Raw genomic sequence first — 22,785 nt, forward strand, 5'->3', positions numbered from 1 at the left:
GCCACTAAATATTACAGCCCTGTATTATATTTAAAGAAATTAAGTAATGAACGATCTGCATAAATATATACGTGTTTCTCGCATTGTGATTAAACAATGGTACCTCGAGCCATCAAATTTTGAATAACATAATCCTCCACCGAAAATGGGCATCTGGAAGCCCTAATTTGGAATTTATTATCTATTTCATATTTTGTCAGATATTAAAGAATTTTTGATTAACAAACTCAATGATTTCAAAGCGAGGAGTGACAACACTGTGCGGGGGAAAACATTTTGATATCCAGCATGTATCTGAACTGTGTATCTGAAATTTTAAAGATGCTCATTTTAAAATTATTTTGCCATATTGCTGAATTTTATGGTATAAGTGTGAAGTACGTGATATTTAATAAATAAAGGTAACGCATAAAACGTTTTAAAAAAAACCCTTTCGGGCGTAGTGTAAAATCTGAAAGCTTTCTGAAATTATTTTTTTTAATTTTGATTTCGTATATAAACCAACCCTAAGATTTCAGTAGCCCCCTGTCCAAAAAAGTTTTGAGCTTATACATTTAAATGGAACAGTAATTCTTCAGCTACATCTATTAAAAATTGAATTCTTAGTAATTGATTTTGTAGTTTCCTATTGTTCTACTTTTATATTATTGATAGAGATTGATGTGGCTGAGAAATGTTTTTTCTGATAAATTACATTACTTAATACAGTAAACTATAATTGTACTTCTGCAGAGCATCTACTAAATTGCCCATAATGTTGCTACCAATGATACAAATGCATTTTTTGCACATAGCAGCTTTTGAATCACTCTGTGCCTGCTCTTTATTACTTTCTTTCATCAGCATTGACTTTTATTTAGTGATTAACTATCTTAATTTTCAGGATTAAATAAGTAAAATAATTTTTTGTTGTACCCTCTACATTTACTTTAGTTCAAAAAAGTTAATGTATAGTATAATTATTCATACCTATTGTAAACAAATATTTATAATATACTATTCGTTAATAGATAAAAACAGGAACAGTGTTGAATTTTGTGAAAATATCTCGCATATTTTTAATATGTAAATATGTTTTAATTTGTCATGTTATTTGTATTTTAATTATAAGAACAGTCACCTACAAAAAGTTTGTACTCATAGCATTCTAAACAGATCTTCTCGGGAATTCTAACAAAATAATACAAAACTCCAAAAACTTTTTTTATGTAGTGAAGAAGTGAAGCCAGTTGAATGTGGATTGTTTATTAAATTAAGAGGATTCTGTCAGAGCCGTACCAATGGTTTTCAGCAACCAAGGACCGCTGAAAATTTTATGCCCCTTCCTGTTTATCAAGAATATTAGCAAAAATGTGGTATCAGGACTAAGGGAAAATAATTATGCACTGTTTTCACCATGAAAATACCAAATACGGTTAATATGATTTACATAAATATAAATTGTAAACTGAATGGAAAAATTACGTGCATGTTGCTCATTTTAGTTCATCAGTCTTTCATTTATTGTTATCTGCTGTAATTATAGTTGAGTTTAATAAATTCTTGTTCGTAAGGATTTATAAAACTTTTGGTAGATTGTCAGAATATTCAGTTACTAGTAGTTTTCTGGCTAATCTCTCTCTATTTATTTATTTTATTTTTTTTAAAAAGATTTAGAGTAATGGTCGAGTTTACTGAAATTTCAAATTTGGCAGTTCTGTGTATCAAATTATTTTTTTCTGTTGTTCTTGATAAAAAGCAGACAATAAACATAAGCTGAAACAGTTATGATATTTAGCCAATTCACTAAATGCACTTTTATGTTCAAATGTCAGTTTAAAATAACTTTTTTTTATTAAATTAAAAGTTTGTTCTTTTTCTTCAAAAAATAGGTAGAGAAACAAGAAAAGAAAAAGAAGAAGACTGGGCGTGCTAAGCGTAGAATGCAATTTAATAGAAGATTTGTAAATGTTGTTGTAACATTTGGAAGGAAAAAAGGACCTAATTCTAACTCTTAAATGTTGATTCTTCTTTGTATGCCACCTCTAAATTGCTTCTAAATAAATTTTGTTTCTTGGCAACTCCAAGATTTACATGGCTGTTGAAATTTTTACCATACGCTAGGTAAGGGAACTAGTGCGCATAATATGTTTTGGGATTAATGTTGTTTTATGTATAGGTACCTAACTCACTAATCCTAAAATTTATCACACTATATTTACTGAAGATTTAACCGTTTTGATGGAAATAACTTAGCTTTATACCAAAAATGATCCTTAGAATTGCATAGTGCAATTAACTCTTAAAAATCCAAGCTATTTCCAGAAATGGCACCTCAGAAAGATTTTCCAAAAATTATGTCTCTTTGATAAGTCCCATCTCATGGGATAAGACCATTTAGCTTGGTATTGCATTGTACTTTTTGTGCTTATTCAAAAAAGACATGGATAAATTCAATTATATCACCTGTAACATATGGCGGTAATTTAGTACCAAAAATAAATTCTTTAAAATAACAATATTATACGAAATAGTGCACAGGCCTGTTGTGTTCTACTTGGGCTTGTGCTATGATATTTTATGGTAGTTTCCTCAATGATATTTGCGACTCAGATAAATCCAAATAAAAGAAACCATACATAGATAATTTCAAAAAAAAAAAAAAAAATCATGAAAAAGGTGAGGCCTATACTTTTAGTTAGGATCGTGCAGCAAAAAAAAAAAAAAAAAAAAAAGTGTAATTAACTTCAATTTTTAGTAAATAAGTATGTGCAAAAGTGACGTGTTAAAAACTCAGCCTATTTATATATATTAGTAATACAGTGGAACCTCGAGATATGTGTTTAATTTGTTTCAGCATTGAGCTCGTTTTCTCGTATATAGAAACAAACCTCGCCTTTGAAAATAATGGAAATCCAATTAATCCAATCCGCACCCCCAAAAATATCAACATATAAATCAATTTTCCTGATAAATGCCTAGTGTTTATTTGAGAATGTGCAAGTACAGATTCTTACCCTTATCACAAAAGATAGCTTAGGTTCCGGCAAATGCTTTCACTACCATCTGGGTTTCACCATCAGCTCCTGTCCTCTTGGATCTATTGTTCAGATTCAGTCTACCTTCTGCGTCCTTTGTGCAATCACTTGATGACAGCCGGAACAAATCGAGCATTTTGCTTGATAATCACGGCAAAAGAGGAACTTGGAACCATTTGGGTACCTGCGAATGACGCTAACTTAGCGTTATCCAAATTAAGTGATTTTTGAATCCATAAAAATTTCTAACAGAATTCTCCAATGATTGAAATGGCAATATGCAATCCTTTCTGGAGATAGCTTTCGACACTAAATTGCCTTTTAACCGATTCTCGTTAATCCACACCAACAACATCTTCTAGGAACTTGGAAATAACGGTAACTCGTTTGGCCAGATCAGGTGTGTTAATTTCTTCAGAATAGTGCAGATCGTCGATGTCGTACGGCCAAGTTTTCGCCAATTCTGTTATTCTTAACCACACTTATGTTTATCTATGATTCCTTTTTTGCTTTCAATGACCATGGCTTCCTTCTTTGCAGCAATATCTGAGCCAACAATCTTCTTGGGAGGCATTGCAACATAATTATTTTTATGTTAAATGTAAAAAACAACTCGTAAGTGCGCAAACACGTAGATCAAAGAACACTGAGTGCTCTGATGAGGTATTCCCCCGAGTTGAGCCTGATTGCGAAACTTTGCCACGCATACCAACAACCTGGCTAATTACTCGAGTCAGTGCTCATATTTAGAGACGAATTTTTAACTCATCCTTTCCTTGTATATAGAGGTGCTTGTATCTCAAGGTTCCACTGTATATTAAAAATTCTGAAATCCACAAATGTAATACATATACTTTGCATGCCTGCTAGATTTCACTTTGAATTAACATTCCCACTGTAGGACACATGAAAAGTTAATTATGCTACCGAATTTTTTCATATAAAGTAAACACTGAATGCGGAGTTATGTCATTAATACACTGCGCATAAGGCAAATGTTCTGCGAAGTTAACTTTCTAATCTAGGAAATCTATGAATTATAATTCAGATGAAAAAGAACACGTATAATTTAACTGGTGTTATAAGATCATCCAATTCTTCACAGTCATTTCTTGGACTACTTTTCTCATAACTGAGAATCCTTTGCTGCAAAGTAATTTTGCAATTTGTACACTTTCTTTGACTTAACTTCACTCAATGGAAATCCTTTAAAATTTCTGATAACTTCTGGCCAGAGTTGATACCAGTAAGCATTTAATGTCAATGAATGAATTTTGAACTGCATGTAAATGAAATCCCAGTATTGTAAATATTAAGATAGAAACAAAGTGAATGTACTATATGGGAATCCATGGCTCATCAAGCATGTACTGTATTCTGATCTTCAAAATAAAATGCATATAAATGAAAAAAAAAAAAAATTTACGTGAAACATCAACCAATTCCATCAATTTTGTTCAAAATATTTGCCTTTCTCCATAGAAAAATGAACTTTTCCAGTAAGAACTACATTCAATAAATATCATTTTAGCATTTTATACTCGCCCTTATGCACTGGGAGGTACCACATTCTAGAATTACCGAAGTTTGATATTTACCATTCCGATCAACACCAAATGTATACGTAACTTGCTTGGCCTTGCTAGAGCTACATTGTACTAGAAGAAAGAAAGGAACTAATGACTTTTTTAACTTCCTTGTAGGAAGTATTGGAATTCCGCAAAATTTCGGGTATCATATTTCAAGGAAAATATCCATTTTGACTCTCTCGAATCTATTTGAAGGATGTTCTTTACATGTCATCTGTAAGTGAAGACAGAATAAAGGACTCTTTCCTAAAATGGATTCAGAAGAGACTTTTTGTGTGTGTGTGTGACATCTGCATGTACGTATGTATGTATCTTGCATAACTCAAAAATGAGTAGCCTTTGAATGTTGAAATTTTTATTTGGGGCTGTATAGCATGTGGTTGTGCACCTCCCTTTTTTTTTGGTTGCAAACAGCTGCACCAAAAGTGCATATAAATGCTGAGTTGCCAACTCTCCTGATTTAGGTGGGAGCTTTCTGATTTCTGACATATTTCTCCCAATTTTTATCTGGCTTCGTTTAATACTTCTCTATTGGCACCCCAAAAAGTTATTTTTGGCATCTGAAAGTGCATGGTTTTTCTTTAGAATACATATAAGAGAAAATAAAAGTCATCAGTGAGACATTATGGCACGCTTCTGATGTGTGAGAGCACATTTATCTAAAAACATCATGTTCCAGTCCTTCAATGAGCATCAAATGCTACAGCAGGCCATCTAGCCCAAAAGTTGACTCCTTTTCCATGAAGTCGCTTATTCCGCTGAATAGGGGATAAAGATTTCCCTTCTGGCAGTAAAATGTTCCAGGTGCATTTATTAGCATAAATTTAGGTATTTTGCATAATGGAACTCGAAAGGCATACAAAACGAACATGTGCCAAGATATATATTGGCGAGAGAAAGTAAAGTTCATGAACAATGCAGTATATTCGATTCTCACCTTAACTTCTTGTACCTGGCCAAAGGTCTAATGCAGTTAGTACTTTCTTCTCTTTCAGGTATTGTGTCGAAGTATGTTCGTGTTTCTCTTTTCTTTTATTGCCTAAAATAGGTAAGCCTGATATTCGCGACTGATGATGATTCTATGTAAGTTATCTTCTTTTCAATACTTCAGTGTTTTAATGTCTGTGAAGATTATTACTTTTTATTATGCTTAAGTTAAGCAAAATTCTACTGCTTTATTAAATAAAGATTTCGTAGTTAATTTTTGACTTATGATTCTTTAATGAAAACTGTGCTTAAGGAAACGTACTCATTATGCCTTCAGTGCTAATGCACAACCAACAGCATTGCATTTCAATCTTGGTTAGCATCAAATACTGTATCTTAGATTTTCATGGGACAAACTTGGAGGGGTGGTGGAGCGTAGTAAAACATGCCTTTTTTTAGGAATGTAGGGTCTAATGTGACGGGTTAAGGCAGGAACGCGAAAAACGACACGAGAGTAAAATGTGTTTATGTACAAAATCAACGAAAGTGCTTCTTTGAAGCAATACAGTAGTCACAAACAAATGTTCAAAATTGAGACCACCAGCAGTAATACATGCTTGGTAACGTCGCAGAAGGGATTGACGAACATTTTGAAAAAAGACGGGCACTTCGCGGATGCTTGCTGCCGCACTGGATAGTCGTGCAACAAGGTCCTCCAGTGAGTCAACAGGAGTCTCGTAAATGATGCTCTTCAGATGGCCCCATAAAAAAATCCAAGCTGGATAAATCTGGCGAACGGGATGGCCATCGATCGGGTCCACCACGGCCAATCTATCGGTCTGGAAATGTCACATCCAAGTAATTGCGGACTCGCACGTGGTTATGGGCTGGTGCACCATCATGCTGGAACCACATGCGATCAGGAACGACAGCCGGAACATCCTGCAGCAATTCCGGTTGCACCTCTTGCCGAAACATATGATAACATTAGACATTTGTACGTGCAGGTAAGAGGTATGAGGTTAGTTTACAAGTATGTTGCAAATCTCCTAGCCGATAATAATCGGCCTTATGGTTAACGCAGCATAGCCGACGCAGGCAAACAAAAATACAAATTAAAAGATAAAATTAAATGAAAAAATAATCCATTACATATTTAGTTTTCAAACATATTTAAACCCTACAAATTTAAATTAAACATATTAATTAAATATTTTAAATTTAAATTAGTAACCTATGAGGTAGTCGTTAACAATACCAGCACACGGAGAAGCGATTTTGGAATGCATGTGGACGTATGCCGTGTGCATTATGAGTTGCTTACACGTGCATGTTGTGGCTATTGAAGATGCTGTCCTGTGAGAAAGTTGCCTCGTCCGTGAATAGAACATCCGATGGGAAATCCGCCTGTGCCGCACACTTCTGCAAGAACCAATGATAGAAATGAACTCGAAGAGGATAATCTGTCTCTTGCAATGATTGGACTCTCTGCAAATAGTATGGGTGCAATCCATTTTCATGCAATACTCTCCAAACGTGGGAATGACTCAGCTGCACACGACGTACAATAGCACTTGTACTTGTCAGAGGTGATTTATGCACAACGTTCAAGTTGGATTCTTCAATGCGAGGTTGTCGTGCACCTCTTCTTCCACTCCTAGTGTAAGAGGTGGCTTCAAATGACCCGTTTTCACACAAAGACCGATGCAACCTCTCGAACATTGTGTGCTTCGGCATACGCCTGTTCGGAAACCATCCCTGGTACAACCGTAGCGCTGCTCTGCCGTTCCCATTAGCAGCACCATACATGAGATGCATGTCAGCTTTTTACCTGAGCGTAAACTCACCCATCACGCTTGACATCAGAGTTGCGAATGATCCTCTGTTCCAAGTTCCTCTTTTGGCGTGATTATCAAGCAAAATGCATAATTTGTTCCGGCTGTCATCAAGTGATTGCACAAAGGGCGCAGAAGGTACACTGAGTCAGGACCGTAGGTCCAAGCGCGGTCACGGACACTCAGCCGACAACCACTTTACCCACGGGTCACTTAACCAACACAACAACAAAACAAAAACGAGAAAGAGAAGGAATAATAAAGTTCATCTTATGATCTTAAGAATTCCTACGCTAGAAAACTCCCAGATAATATCCTTAATACTATCAAAGAAAGGAATAGATTAAGGAAAAGGCATAATATGACTCAAGACCCTACCTTAAAAAGGCAAATTAATTATTTAAGCAGAAAAATTTCTAATGATATTAATGATTTTAAATCAAGCAGTTGGGAAGATTTATTGGATAACATAGGCGCAGATAGAAACACAGTTTGGAAAATTGCTAATGCTGTGCGGAAAGAAAAGACGAATCATATCGCGCCGTTAAATCACAGGGGCTTGACCTACCACTCCGAAGCTGACATTGCGAATGTCTTCGCTGATACGCTGGAGGAGACTTTTCGCCAAACCATACGACCAACCCGCAACACGAAGGAGATCAACAATGAAATTGATAGCATCAAAGGCAGAGATAACCAAGATTTTATTAAATTTGTTTCACCAGGTGAAATTCAGTACATCATCAAAAGACTTAACACCAGGAAAGTCAGAGGTTTTGATGGAATAAACAATCGAGCCTTGAAAACCCTTCCCCACAGATGTTTCGTATTACTCGCTAACATTTTGAACGCGTGCATAAGAAACTGCTACTTCCCCTCTCAGTGGAAACACTCTATAATTATTACGAACTTAAAACCGGGAAAAAACCCATCGGAAGTTACCAGTTATCGTCCCGTCAGCCTTTTACCGGCGATTGGCAAAGTATTCGAAAGAGCTCTTAACTCGAGAATCACAAGTCACCTAGAACGCCTTGATCTGATCGACCCAGCACAGTTCGGCTTCAGAAAGCACCACAGCACGACCCACAAGGTGCTTAGTGTTGTAGAATTTATTTCCAGAGCTTTTTTCCACAAGACCGGAGTTGCGGCGTGTTTCCTAGACTTGGAGAAAGCGTTCGACAGAGTGATTTATAAAATCAATAATTGTATGTTCCCCATCAGTTTTATGAAGCTCATGATTTCTTATCTGAAGAGAAGAACTTTTTAAGTTCGGGTTGGAGATACTCTGTCACAGAAGAAAGTAATATGAAATGGGGTCCTGCAAGGCTCAGTTATCGCACCAAAGCTTTTTAATATTTTTATAAATGACTTACCTAATCCATTGGGGTCTAAAACACTAAAATATGCAGATGACACAGTGATTTTGTCGCAATCAAGAATCCCGCAGTTAGCTCTAAACAACCTCCAACTCTACGTGAACGTTGTCGCCACCTGGTGTCAGCTCTGGAAGGTAAAAATTAATACCTCAAAATGCAGTATTGTTCACTTTCGTCGTTACAGGAAAAATGAGAGAACAAATAGTGACATAAAAATTGGAAATGATATCATCCTAGTCTCTTCGTCTGCTAAATATCTCGGAGTGATTCTTGATAAACGGCTTAGCTTTAAAGACCATGTAATTAACCAAGTTACCAAAGCAAATAGAGCTTATATGTCTCTCTATAATCTCATAGGACAGAAATCTAAACTTAGCGTTAAAATTAAACATACTCTGTATTTAGCACTTATTAGACTGCTTTATGCAGCTCCGACCTGGGCCACGGCGTTAAAGACAGAATGAAGAAAAGTTAACCTCCTGCAAAATAAAATACTAAGAGCGATGGTTAATGCGCTTTGGTATGTTAGAAATACGATCATTTATGAAGATTTAAAAATTAAACCAATACCGGGGGAGATCCTAATGGATGCTCACAACTTTTTTGAGAAAATAGAGAATTCACCAGTCAATACTTTGAGAGAACTTACGAACTATGATCCTACTGTGAAAAGCGTCGTGAAACGACTTAGCGTCTTGAAACGAAATTCACCACAATGTAAAGTGGTAGCTGTAAATATGTATATAGTTTTATCCAACTTATCTCATTTTACTGAAGTATTTAATCAAGCATTTAATCCTAGTATTTATCCAAGTATTTAACCAAGATTTATTTCATGTTTGTGAATTTGTGTTTGTGCTTATTACTAAGAATATGGACTTAGTGCCTGGACAGGCAAAGACTTTTAGTATTATTTGTACAAAGTGTAAATAATGGAACTCACCATGCCTACCACTGTGGATCCAAACGTATTGGCTAGTACCAGTCACGTGATACTCATACCCTGAATTCTCAAGAATTAGATATTATTATCTCAAATCTCTCACTAAGCAGTTTTATGTTCTTCAGTCAGGACAATTTTGTAAGGGAAAGAATGTAACATGATGTATTGAGTAAAATAGTAATCAAACGTAAAGGTATTAGAAATCTGAAAGCATTTGGAAGAGCAAGATTGGAAATCTAATATCATTAAGTAAACAAGAAAAATTAGTGATGTGATAGTGTTCAAAGCAACCCGCTTGATTAAATGAAGAAGCTTTACGGATAACTTTTGAAGATCTCATAATGAAATGTAATTAAGTGACCGCCGTACTTAGAAAATTCTTTTTTCCTTTCGAAATTTAATTCATATTCCCCTTGACGAGAAATTTCAGCGCTTTTCAATTTGGCCAATGTACACTGAACTGCACGACACAAATCAAACAATGCTAAATTAACCCAATAATTAAAAGCACATATGAGATCTTAAAGAATCGAAAAATGAATTTTACTGATAGGTGGAAAAATAACTGAAATATTGAACTTATGGATAAGTCGAGAAATTTTGTAATTCATAGTAAGTTTAAATAATTATTGGGTATGTGTGAGCTAAATGTCACTGTCGGCCTAATGTCCTGTTGACTAAATGTCTTGACAGTTAAATGTCCCGTAGCTAAATGTCTTGACGGCTAACTTTCTGTGTCGGCCAAATCCTGTTGGCTAAGTGTCCTTGTCGGCTAAATGTTCTGTCGGCTAACTGACCATGTCGGCTAAGTGTTCTTGTCAGCTAAATGTCCTGTCGGCTAAATGACCTGTCGGCTAAGTGTCCATGTCGGCTAAATGTCTTGTCGACTAACTGTCCATGTCAGATAAATGTCCTGTCGGCTAATTACTGTCAGTTAAGTGTCCCGCTGGCTAAGTATCACGGACCCGTCTAAGAGGGCAGGAGCTGATGGTGAAAGGGGCGTGACAGCTTGTCACATGAGCTGTAAGCAGAATTCCCAGGGAAATTCTGAAAAGTTCAACAGGAAAGTTAACAAGACATAATGATAGAGAGTCCACAGGTCACCTGTGTGGTCACCCACCCAAGTGAAGGCTCAGACGCATGCTGCTTGAGTTTTATAACTTCGTAGGAATGTTACAGCAGTAAAGTAATCAAGTGGGAAAGTCATGATTTTTCTTTAATAGATATGCAGCATAAGGATGTAGAAATCTGTCCTCATAGAAAATCTCATAATTGAACAGGTCAAAGTCTCTAACGCAGTTAACTGCTCCGTTAGAGAAGTTGGCATTGATTTTATGGATGAATGTTACCAGAGGATCATTATGAAAGACTTGATTCCGAACAAAATAGTGTGCATTCGTCATGATTCTGAGGATTTTATTTTGCACTGTCTGAAGCTTTTGTATATCCTTTGCTGTTGCAGCGGCCAAAGCAGGTGCAGCGTATGTCATTATCGATCTTACTGTTGAATGATAATTCAGTCTCTTATTCTGGAGGCTCAGTTTGGAGTACTTCCCAATGATATTGGATAGAGGCATTTCATAACTCTCAATGCTTGGTTTCGGACGTTTTAGGTATGAGTATTTCCAGTTATCCAGCTGTTAATTGTGATACCAAGGTATTTAGCTTTACTGACAATCGGCACAGGTTCGTTAAAAAAGTACAAATCCTTCTTTACGGGTGCATTTCTCTTTTTCTTTTTCACAATGAGCTGCGATTTTTGGGCATTAAATCGCACTTTCCAGCGCTTGCACCAATCTTCAATGAAAGGAACATTGTCTTGTAGTTTTTTAATTGCATGATTAATATTTGCTGACCTGACTGCAAGAGCAGTGTCGTCAACATAGCATGTTAGAATTGCACTATTATTGTAGTGGATTTTCGGGAAGTCAGCAACATAATATAAATAAAGAATTGGCCCAAGGAGAGAACCCTGCGGAATACCGCTTTGCATATATCTCACGGTGGAGGGCGTGCCTCCTACAGAGACTCTAAACGCTTAAATGCTAATTGTTTATGCTTATATTAGCCTAGTTGGGCTTTAATAAGCTATATTGATCTAATCCCCTAAGGACAATCAGAATGTCAACTATGAGCTAGTTCCCAGCCGGGAAATCGGAACAGGTAAGCAAAAGAGGGTCCATCGGCCATAGTGACAAAAGTCGAATTATGAAAGTAACTTAAGTCTTATCCCTGAAACAAGAGTAATAATCACGTGTATGGAGCTATGAAGATGCAAAATAAATGAAAATACATGAAATATGCATAGGATACAGTGTTAAACATTTAATAAACCAATGAAAGTGAAGTAATGTATACATGAAAATGCGTTATTTACATATTTAAAAACGAGTGGGCTAAGTGACAAAATTGTGATCCCTCATTCTGTGAGCCGTAAAAGGTCTGATATTGTAGTCCTCAGGAATGCAGACATAGTTCAGTACAGCATTAAAGTTTCATTTACTGCAATTCAAACCCTTTTCAAAGAACTTGCTGTTAAGTTTTTGCAGATATTTCTTATTATATTCAACTTGTAAATCATCGTGCAAGAGTTTGTTACGGATGTAAAAATGCGCTCTTGCAATGGTGCGTAAGATTTGTTTTGAGTCACCTGCAATTTGTTGATATCTGAGCTCGTAGCAGTCGCCCAGACAGGGGACGCATAACACATAATTGGTCGTAAAATAGAAATATAAATCTGCCTTTTCCTTCTCAGATCTAACTGCGAGCTGCACCCTAGCAGTACTTGTAATTGTTGAGCTACTCCTCTAGTCTTGTTTACAATGTAATAAACACGCGTATTCAAAGTGAGTCTTTTATTCAAGTAAACACCTAAATACTTGTCCTTGTTTACCATCGGGACACCTTGGCCGAATGGGTAAAGTGACCAGTATTTTCTTCCTTCTAACAAGAAGTAGCTGTGATATAGTCGCATTGATAGAAATCTTCCACTTGAACCACCACTCCTCAATGTCCATAATAATATCCTGCATAACAGAAATTGCCCATAGAGACTCTAAACGTTCTGCTGGAAATAAATGAAAGAAGCACAAGGATCATTTCTCTTTCAAAATTTTGATCGATCAGCTTGGAAATTAGTCTCTCATGCCAGACGCGGTCGAACGCTTTCGCCACATCCAGCATGAGGATAGCTGTATTTAAATTCAAGTGGAGTGCTTGGCCTACAAATTCAGTAATTCTCACTAATTGCTTTGTTGTAGATAGCTGCTCACGGAAACCAAATGGCTCCGGTGGAAGTTGTCTAAAAGGAAATGTAGCCCGACTTGGTGAGATTTCATCCTCGCTAGTAAAATTCTTTCATATATTTTCTCAATTGTTTGATAATATTCATGATTTCCGAAAGAGTAGTTAATTTCATTAAATTGTTGGCAGTGGGGAAGTTTAACCACTCCTTCACTTCAAACAGTGTTTTCTTTTCAAATCCAGTATTCGCTGGCCAATCATTTAGCAAGAACTCTTCCTCCAAATGTGAAGCGAATACAGCAGCCTTTTTCGCGACTGGAAGTAGCAATATTGTTCTTAAAATGCAGGGGAGGATTACCAGAGTACGTAGATTTTAAGTTTTTAATAAAATTCCAAAATGTACCTTCTTTTGTATCTAAATTAAGCGTCTTTATGTAGCTTGATTAATTTTCTTTGCTGAGATGGTTAATCTCACGTTTGATTGCAGGAGACCAAGTCAGGTGATATCTTTTCCGAAGCCTATTCCGTTGCCTCATGAGAGAACGAATGGGGGATGGCAGTTTTTAGATTTTTTCTCTTTCGGTGATTTCTTCACTAGTCTCAGTAGTAGTATTTTTAATTTTGTTAGTTAAAGTCGAGATTTCTTTGTCTATATCAGTCACTGTCTTTAAGTTACTTTGGGCGAAAGTCCAATCTTTCATCAAGTTCTCAAATAGCTGCCAGTCAGTGTAAGTTCTGGTCATGCTAGTAGAAACTTTGCGAATTCCAAGAGTTGCTATGACAGGTAGGTGGTCAGAATTTAATTCATGGACCACGTCTAATGCAAGTGGAATGGTAGTAGTTGAAGATCAATATCAAGAATGTCCGACCTTTCAAATCGATCCTGTCCGTATACTCGCTAGGAGCATGCAAAACCACAGGGTGACTTATGACATAATCGTGTAAAACTTTTCTATTAGCATTACCCCTTCTACAGCTCCAAGCCACATTTTTTTAATTAAAATACCCGGCTGCAATTGTAGGAATGCTCTCAGGTAGGATAGAGTCAAGAAAATCTTCACTAATTTTGTTTTTAGGTGGGGTGTAGACAGCACAAAAGTTAATGTCACCAAACATAGGAAACACAATTTTCCCAGTATCAATTTCACAGTTATTATCTGTGCTTGAATTAGTAAGACATAAAGGGTAACTTCGTTTGACAAAAATCATAACTCCCCCTCCTCTATGGGTAGTGCGATCACAATTATATGCCACATAATTCAGAATTTTTAGACGATGGCATGATTTTGCGTGAGTGTCTGTAATCATGCCTACATCAATATCATGACCTATGCAAAATTGTTGAAGCTCGCTGACTCGGTTATGGAGGCCCTTGGCATTCCAGATTATGAAGCGTATAGTAGTCAGCGTTTTAGCGTACTTATCCATGAATGCTGGGGCACGTAGTAAGCTCCTGAGATGTAGTTGTAGTTTCATCTGTTTTCTTGCATAGAAGAGGAATTCCCGCCTCTTTGATAAAGGAAACCAACATATTGAGCTGTTGAAACACTTGTTTGGCCTCATTAATCATTTTCATGGATTCCGGAGCAAGTCCGCTAGTTAATGCTTGCACATAGGATTTATTAGTCACAATTCGTTCTGCAACCGTGTTGGCAACAGGAGCCACTTTCTTAGGAAATTTTTCACAACTTCTAAAGTTGGCTGTGTGGCCGATCTGCGAGCAGTTAGCACATTTTGGGGGCTTAGATTTATCTTCCTTGCATTGGAAAGTTTCATGAGCTTCAGCACAACGAACACAGCGTGGCTCATGATTACAATCTGCTTGTGAGTGGTGAAACCCTTGGCAGCGATAACACTGCAAGGGTCCCGCTCTTCTTTTGTAATCTTCTACCTTAATTTTCATTTCTAGAAGAAAAGCTTCATGATTTATCCTTTTGTTTTTCTCTTTTCTTGCAAGCGTGATCAGAAAGAGTGTCAGGTTAACGACTTCACCGTTTCGTCGACGTTTTAATTGCTTCACTCTTATAATTTCAAAGCTTTCTGCAGTTAATTCCTCAGCGATTTCATGAACTTTGATGTAGGCAGATAAATGTCTAATTACTACTTTCAAGTTCCTTTTTTCCGGATAATTCAAAGCAATGAAAACTAACATTTTTGTCTTTAAGGATTTGTTGCAATTGTTTGAAAATAGACGGTAACTTTAGAAGTATTTTAAATCCACCCTGTATTTGTTTTTCGAAGTAGTCACTTTCCCAGTATAGGTTGTGCTTCTTGAGAAGCGCTCTTGCTTGATTCCAATTGAAAAGAGAGTCCTTAATTATAAATGAAAGTAGCCTTCCTCCTTTCGTGCTGGGATTTGCAACTTTGGGGGAGGTTTCGTCATCCTTCGAAAGGGTAATATCCATATTTTCAGAATCGGTAGCTGTAGCAGCAGGAAGATAGAAACCACACATTACAGCTAGTATACAGAAGTTTCGAGCTCGTAAAGCTAGACTCTTCCCCTTAATTGTTCGAAACAGTGTTTTATGCATAGATAACAAATTGCTCATTTATAAATCCATTCTGCGTCCATCACTCTGTTATGCATGCCCTGTTGGGCTTATGCCTGCAATAGATATAGAGAAAAACTTGAAATTGCCCAGAATATTATGCTCAGACAAATTATAAATGCTCCTTGGTACATTAGGAATAATCGCATTCATGAAGAACTTGGAGTATGTATGCTAAGATCCTTCTATTATAAAATTACGAAAGAGTTTCATGAAAAACAAAGTACCTGGGAGAACCCAGCTATTAAAATTGCTACATATGATTACAATAACCTTGATAACAAAGATAGGCCATTGGCTATTTTAAACATCTGAATTAGGTAATTATTGTCATATATTTACTGTAATATGTTCTATGTGACTTTATATATTATTTTATGTATTTATTCATCTTTATATCCTATTTAATACCTATTTATTATACTTACCATCTGCATTTCCATACTTGTTAATTATGCTCCCATTATTGTATTATTTGGCCCCAAGATTCTCAAACTTTTCTTTCTATGTATTAACATTTTGACTTTCAGGGCACACTCACCAGCTCGACTGCTTTCTGGCCTGCTGATAAACAAAAATTCAAAGATTAATCTTAGATCTAATACAGTCTTTCCATTTAATATAAAACTCTTTAAAAAAACATATATATATATATATATATACTTATTATTTGAATCTTTTGGCTAACCTCAATGCAATTCGCAATGTCTTAATTATTATACATGGGGTAGTGCCTTGGCACAGGTACCCAGGTCTTCAGAAACACCGTTCTACTGGAAGCAGCAGGAAGCGCAGCCGTGGGCTGGCTGGTGGGCGTGGCTATGCTCGGTTGAACAGGTTCATTTTGTGCAGAGTCTCTGATTGGTTGCGGCGTCTTAGCACGGATCACCGTCGGCGAATCAGAAGTCATCTGGTTGCTTTTGTCGGCGTTGAGTTTCCAAGAAGCTGGAGTTCTCCCTTTGAAGCGGTGATGCCTGGGTATCTTCGAAATTTTAGTCAAACCGTGGTCAGATTCATTATCTTGACTGTCAGCGTCTAGGGAAATTTCCTGTTTATTGTCATCTCCAAACGAATACCGATTTGCCACTGGTACACTGTAGTCATGAATAGGACTGAGAGGTCTTTTTGACTTGTGCGAAGTTCATCATGGTTTTCCATCAAGGTGCTGGTGACAGATTTCCAGGTGAGGTGGGTTGTTAGCAGTCGTTGCGGCGTTAGAGCTGGGGCTAGCAGTCTTTGCAGCGTTACAGCTGAGGACAGCAGTAAGATTTTTATGAATACAAAACCCGAAAGCCTTCTAGCATGGTGAAGTCTCTGGCTTCTTGCTCGGAGAGCTGAATCTTCGAATCTCGCTTAGCTTCAAGCACAGAGATGAGTAATCAATTACATCTAAAAGTCGTTCCATCGTCACGCAAATCGTAAGTCGAAATCCGTAGAAGGGGTCAAACTCAAAATAAGCTAAAACAAAAATGCAAAAGTTCCGTGAGGCCCTTTTACAGCCAACAACCGTAAGGTCGTACGGCCAAAACCTGCTTTGAGCTGAATGCAAAAACAGAAAATGCTACGCAGTATCAACAGAGTTACAACACGAGCGAGCGGACTAAGCACCTTCACGCTTCGTATCACAAGCTGAACTCTTTATCCAGCCAATTACAGATGTAGTTCCTATTACTGATAGTGTTCCCTTTTTTGAACATTTATTGTGAATACTGTATTGCTGCAAAGAAGCACTTTGCGTTTAATTTGTACATATTTTTTTTTCCTCTTGTGTCGTTTTTTTTGCTTTCCTGCCTTAACCCGTCACTTTAGACCCTACATTCTTATACGAAAAATGCATGTTTTAGTACGCTCCACCACTCCTTCAAGTTTGGCCCATGATCTGTGAAACACTCTGTATAATTCTCTAATTTTTAATATTATAAATACTACTTATGTCATGAAAAAAACCTTAACTTGAATGAACAATGACGAAAAAAATATTTAAATTCTGCATTGTTATTTTTAAAACTCGCACCTCATATTTGACTAAAAATCAAATCTTGTCATTAAATATTTAGTGGAACAGATAATAAAATGAAGTTAAATAGATAAAATATATGACTTGTACTATATTCACACTTATATTCTGCTTGAAAAATCACGTCAATTCCTACAGAGGATGCAAAATACACCAGAAGAGATTCCAAAAACTAACACTGAAGGAATTAAAACTGCACCTTCTCCTCCTACAAAGAAGATTTCCCCACTACGTTCAATCTATCTAATTCAGAAATTCCTAAGTTATCTAAAGCAAATTATAGCACTGCCCTTAAAAATACCTTAAAACCAGAAGAAAAATCTCAGAAATTCTATCAAGAATCTCTGATAGAATTTTCTTTCTCAGAAAATCTTTCAAGAACCGAAGATATTTCAGAAATAGCCCATCAGATAAAAAAACACCCATAGCTCCACGAAAAAAGTGCTTTCAGCATTCCGTACAGTTGAATTGAGGCTAAAATTCGCAGATGAAGATTAAATTGTAATTTCACTCTAGATCAGGGGTTCTCAACCGGTGGTACGCAAGAGAAAAACTGGTGGTACGCAAAAAGAAGCAGAGTATTTTTAGTCCAAAGGGGCTATGTCCCTGAAGGGTTTTCGTTTTGTGATTTTGCGTTGAATCGCTATTAATGTCCGTTTTACTTTTCAAACTGTTGCCACCAAATGTTAGAGTCCTGCATTGCATTTGTAGAAATTAAATAATGAAAAATCTGCATAAATGTATTTATATTTCTCGCAGTGTGAAAAAACAACGGTACATAGAGCCATCGAATTTTGAATAACGTAATCCTTCACCGAATATGGGTATCTTGACGCCCTAATTCGGAATTTGTCTTATTATCGATTTCATATTTTGTAATACTTTAACGAATTTTTGATTAGCACACTCAAAGATTTCAAAGCAACCAACGGCAACACTTTACGGTAAAAAATTTTTTTATCTCCAGCTCGCGAGACTGGAAATTTTAAAGATACATTCTTTTACACATTTTATGATACTGCTGTTGAATTGAATTTTACGGTTTAAGTGTGAAAAACATGATATTTAATAAATAAAGGTGACACACACACACACACACAAAAATAAATAAATAAATAAATAAATAAATAAACCTAAAAAAAATCTGAAATGTTTCAGATTTTAAATTATGTCCAAAGGGGCGTTTTTTAACATTTTGTGTGTTACCTTTCTTTATTAAATATCATGTTCCTCGCACTTAAACCATAAGATCCAGTGCAACAGCAATATCGCAAAATAGTTTTAAAACGAGCATATCTTTAGAATTTCCGATACAGAGACTCACGCGCTGAAGATAAAAATGTTTTTCTGCACAACGTTGCCATTGCTCGCTTTGAAATCCTTGAGTTTGTTAATCAAAAATTCGTCAAAGTTTTAAAAAATAGGAAATCGATCATAAAACAAATTTCAAATTTCAAATTTGGTCTTCCACATGCTCATATTCGTTGGAGGATTACGTTATTCAAAATTCGATGACTCTATGTACCGTTGTTTTATCACAATACGAGAAATATACATACATTTATGCAGATTTTTCATTATTTAATTTCTTCAAATATAATGCAGGACTCTAACATTTTGTGGCAACAGTTTGAAAAGTGAACCGACATTTATGAGTCCGACGCAAAATTCCAAAACGAAACTAATAGTCCTTCGGGATTCAAATCCCTTTGGACTATAAAAAAAAGAAAAAAAAAAAAAAGTATTGGACGTAATATAAAAATTCAAAGTGGTTTTTTTTTTTTTTTTAAATTTTTATATATTACTATTCAGAAATCGAAAAACAATCAGTGTAAAATGTAGGGGTGGTACTACCGGTTTTCAGTTTTTGTTTAGATGGTACGCGTTAGTGAAGAGGTTGAGAACCTGCTGCTCTAGGATTATGCCATGCTCCCTCTTCCAAGGCCAACTTATAGTCAAGGCCTGCCAATGTGAAAATATTCTTTTGTGTTTTCGGTGGCCTCTGTGAAATTTCTACTGACCGCAAGAGGGCGCTACTATTCCGCTACGCTTTGCGACGTTAACAATGAGCAGAATGGTACCCCAGACAAATAATTGTCTTGTTATATGCAAAATTTAAAAACGATTAATCTGTAGTAGTCAGAAATTATACATTTTTTTAAATAAAATATTTTTATTTAGAGAGAAAGCATGAAATTTCAAGTTAGCCGTTTTTTTTTTCGTATATAACCTCAGCTACTTGATTCTGATTTCAATTCCTGCTTGTATCTAGATATACGCTATTTTTAATTGTGCTTATTTGAGTTACCTATTCTAATTTAAGGGTAAGTTAGAGCACATGTTTTACTTTTAAATTATTTAAAGAGTTTTAGTACTCAGTTAGCAGGTAGCTTCAGAACATAAACTATTTCAGCGCAAAATTTTCATCATATTAATATGTTGTCCTGCGCAACAAACTAATTTGGAGCCACTATTAAATATGTAATTAAGAAATTAATAAATGATAATCTAAAATTTGTTAATACATAAGAGAAAAGTATTTCTAAAAGAGATTTGGTTTTAGGTATTGAAGATTCTTTTTCTGTTTTTAATTAATATAAAATACTTTTTTTAGGAAATATTAAAAAAGTAAAATTTTAAATAATGCAGATTTAGAGCTCTGAAGGGTAAACACAGCACTACAGATATTCAAAATACTGCCAACTACAGCATATAATAATGACATACATGAAATTATTTACCATGGATCTTATATAAAACTTTAACCCGGTAGTGATGAACACCAACTATTTCAATATTACTTACAGCTTATAATAATAACATGTATGACATTATTCACAATGAATCATATACCCCCCTAGCTCTAGTGTAGAATTGGGCGCCCCTTCGATTAGCGATAATTTGTTTTTTAATTTTGGCGATGAAACCTCATTTCTGGTTACCACGATAGTTTTAACTTCATTTTAGCTTCCTCATTTTATTTAAATGAAAATAGATTGATGTGTACATGGACAAATTTAAGGCAGTGAGCAATGCCTAGTTTCTGCAATTCTAGGTTGTTTTTTTAAGTGAAAACAGATCGATGTGTACATGGACACAGAGTTTATGCAACTCTTTAACTTCTTATTTTGGTTTTGTGTAGCGGCCATCGTGAAACCAAAAGAGAATCGCAAAGAAACAAGGGGCTTCCGATTGTAAACTTTTACCTACTCCCTCTGTCCCAAATTTGTTGCTACATTTGAGTACTGATTATTGATACTGAAGATTTTTTCTGATTCTGTTTGCACATTTTCCAGATTTTCAGGGTGCTACGTTATCAATCAACAACAACTTTACTTTTAGCATACCCTCCTTAAATCAGTACCAAATGAGTTTCAAAAATCCAGCTTTCGCACACCCTTAAGCCACGCCCCATTTTGTAAGGGCTCATCCATCAGTAATCGCTTTAAATCTTCAGGCTAATTAAATGTAAATTCAATGATCCGCCTCGTCTATACGAGCCAGTTTGCCTCAGAAATTTTTCCATCCTTCAACTTAGACAGCCCTCGAGGCTTTGCCGTAATCACATAAACGCGATCTTTCTGAAATACGGGCGGTATAGTCCTTACAAAATCGGGCGTGGCTTAACAGCATGTGAACCCTCTGCATTTGCGTCTATAAAATTGTCCCAAAATAAGTGCTACATCTGCGGAAATTAAAAACTGAGAATGAAAATCTATTATGCAGCGTTACATTCCTTATAGCACATTGTGTAATTTTACAGATGTTGATCTGCTAAACTGCACCGAAAGTTACTTATGACACCACCTACTTGAAATGTAGCACCATTTGAGAGAAAACTTTCAACCGAAGTGTAGCAACTAGTTTGGGACGAAGGGAAAAAACAATTTTGAGACTGCTAATTTCAATATCATTAACAGCATATTTAAAAAAATAAAACCATATTCCTTAAAACAAAAAGTATTACATCTATTAATTACATATATCTATGGATTCGACATGAATCTCTATTACTTCAAGTGCAACCACAAAACACTCAACCAGGTAGAAAGAAATTTATGTACAGCATCACACTAATTAAAATGAGATATGCGCTTTAAAATTTGTGCGTATATGTGTATTAATTATTATTGTGCGTATATGTGTAAGAAAATGTATTTTAATTGTTCCATTTTTAATGTATGGAAGGAAGAATAGGATGCCAATATCGAAGATTATTTACTATAGCAAATAATCACGTCAAGATAAATGTTATATAGAAATCTTGGGAGTGTAAGGGATTATAAGAGTACTTTTAGATTATACTGAAAATATATGCACTTCTGCTAAAATCTGAAGTGAATCAGTATGAAGTGACTTTTCACTTTAAAAAGAATGTGATAAGTATACTATTTAAAAGTATAATGACGGATATTAAGAAATCTGTAGAATTTTATGGTATTTAAATATGAATTTGTTAAGTCAAATCTTTTTATATATATTTTTGCTTGAGATATGTAATTTAAACTAAAATCACGATCATATATTTCTCATGGAATGTCAAAGTTCATTTGTATTAAAAAAAGTGCATGAGCAATGAAAATAAATAGAATAATACTTTTTGATTATGTTTTTGCCATGGTCTTAGCAGTTATGCCATCATGTGTTCTGTTCAACAAGATTTATTTAGTGCAAACAATACTACGAAAAAATATTTAAAAATACCTTGTTTTACAATATTTATTTCCCTTAATGAACTTAAATATCGTTTTTCATTTTCTAATGCTTTCCTTTACGAAAAGAATTTAATGTTTACAATTATTTTCAGCATTCGTACGAATTCTGTGCATAAAATAAACATTTTCTTTAACAAAATACTTAATCGGAAAGTACATACCCGGTATTTCCGGTGTATCTACCACAGATAAAATGATCGTTTTGCTTTAGTTTACATTCAAGATCGATTGGAGGGTTCAGTTCATTGGAGGGTGACCCCCACGTGACTACCACTGTCCAATCTCTGTTTTACAGCAAGGATGAATTTGAATATTTTGTTTAGGTGAGCACCCACGTGACAGGCTCCTGCCAATCATCTCCCTCCACGCCACAAAATTTGACAAGTTTCGCCTAGTTGGTGCGGCGTAAATCGCCTTAATTAAAAACTTAAGTACCAACGCCTTAGGGCAATCTACCAACAGAGACAGTTAAAGTAGCGATTGGCTACTAATTGCCGCCTAGCCATTGACTCGATTTCGATTTTTAGTTTACATTTTTTCCATTACCAAAATCATGTAGCAGACGCGTCGGCGG

At 35.7% G+C, this 22,785-nt stretch overlaps 2 protein-coding genes across 3 annotated transcripts in view; one reads left to right on the forward strand and one right to left on the reverse strand.

The window, feature by feature from the left end:
• LOC118204598 (ubiquitin-like FUBI-ribosomal protein eS30 fusion protein) overlaps window positions 1-2,072 on the forward strand; it is a 33,270-nt gene extending 31,198 nt beyond the window's left edge. For both annotated transcript variants that reach the window (XM_085827331.1, XM_035376906.2), the window contains exon 5: window positions 1,872-2,072. In XM_085827331.1, the coding sequence (XP_085683457.1) occupies window positions 1,872-1,997 (126 nt within the window). In that variant the 3' untranslated portion in view covers window positions 1,998-2,072. The remainder of the gene's footprint in view (window positions 1-1,871) is intronic.
• Window positions 1-16,040, reverse strand: part of LOC118186170 (EEF1A lysine methyltransferase 1) — a 52,397-nt gene extending 36,357 nt beyond the window's left edge. The window contains exon 1 of the mRNA XM_085827330.1: window positions 15,908-16,040. Coding sequence (XP_085683456.1) covers window positions 15,908-15,922 — 15 coding nt within the window. The 5' untranslated portion in view covers window positions 15,923-16,040. The remainder of the gene's footprint in view (window positions 1-15,907) is intronic.
• Between the last annotated feature and the right edge of the window lie 6,745 nt (window positions 16,041-22,785).

The sequence above is a fragment of the Stegodyphus dumicola genome, chromosome 11 (genome assembly GCF_044657685.1).
Source record: "Stegodyphus dumicola isolate Sdum_Otavi_A_Nest chromosome 11, ASM4465768v1".
Taxonomy (NCBI): Eukaryota; Metazoa; Arthropoda; class Arachnida; order Araneae; family Eresidae; genus Stegodyphus; species Stegodyphus dumicola.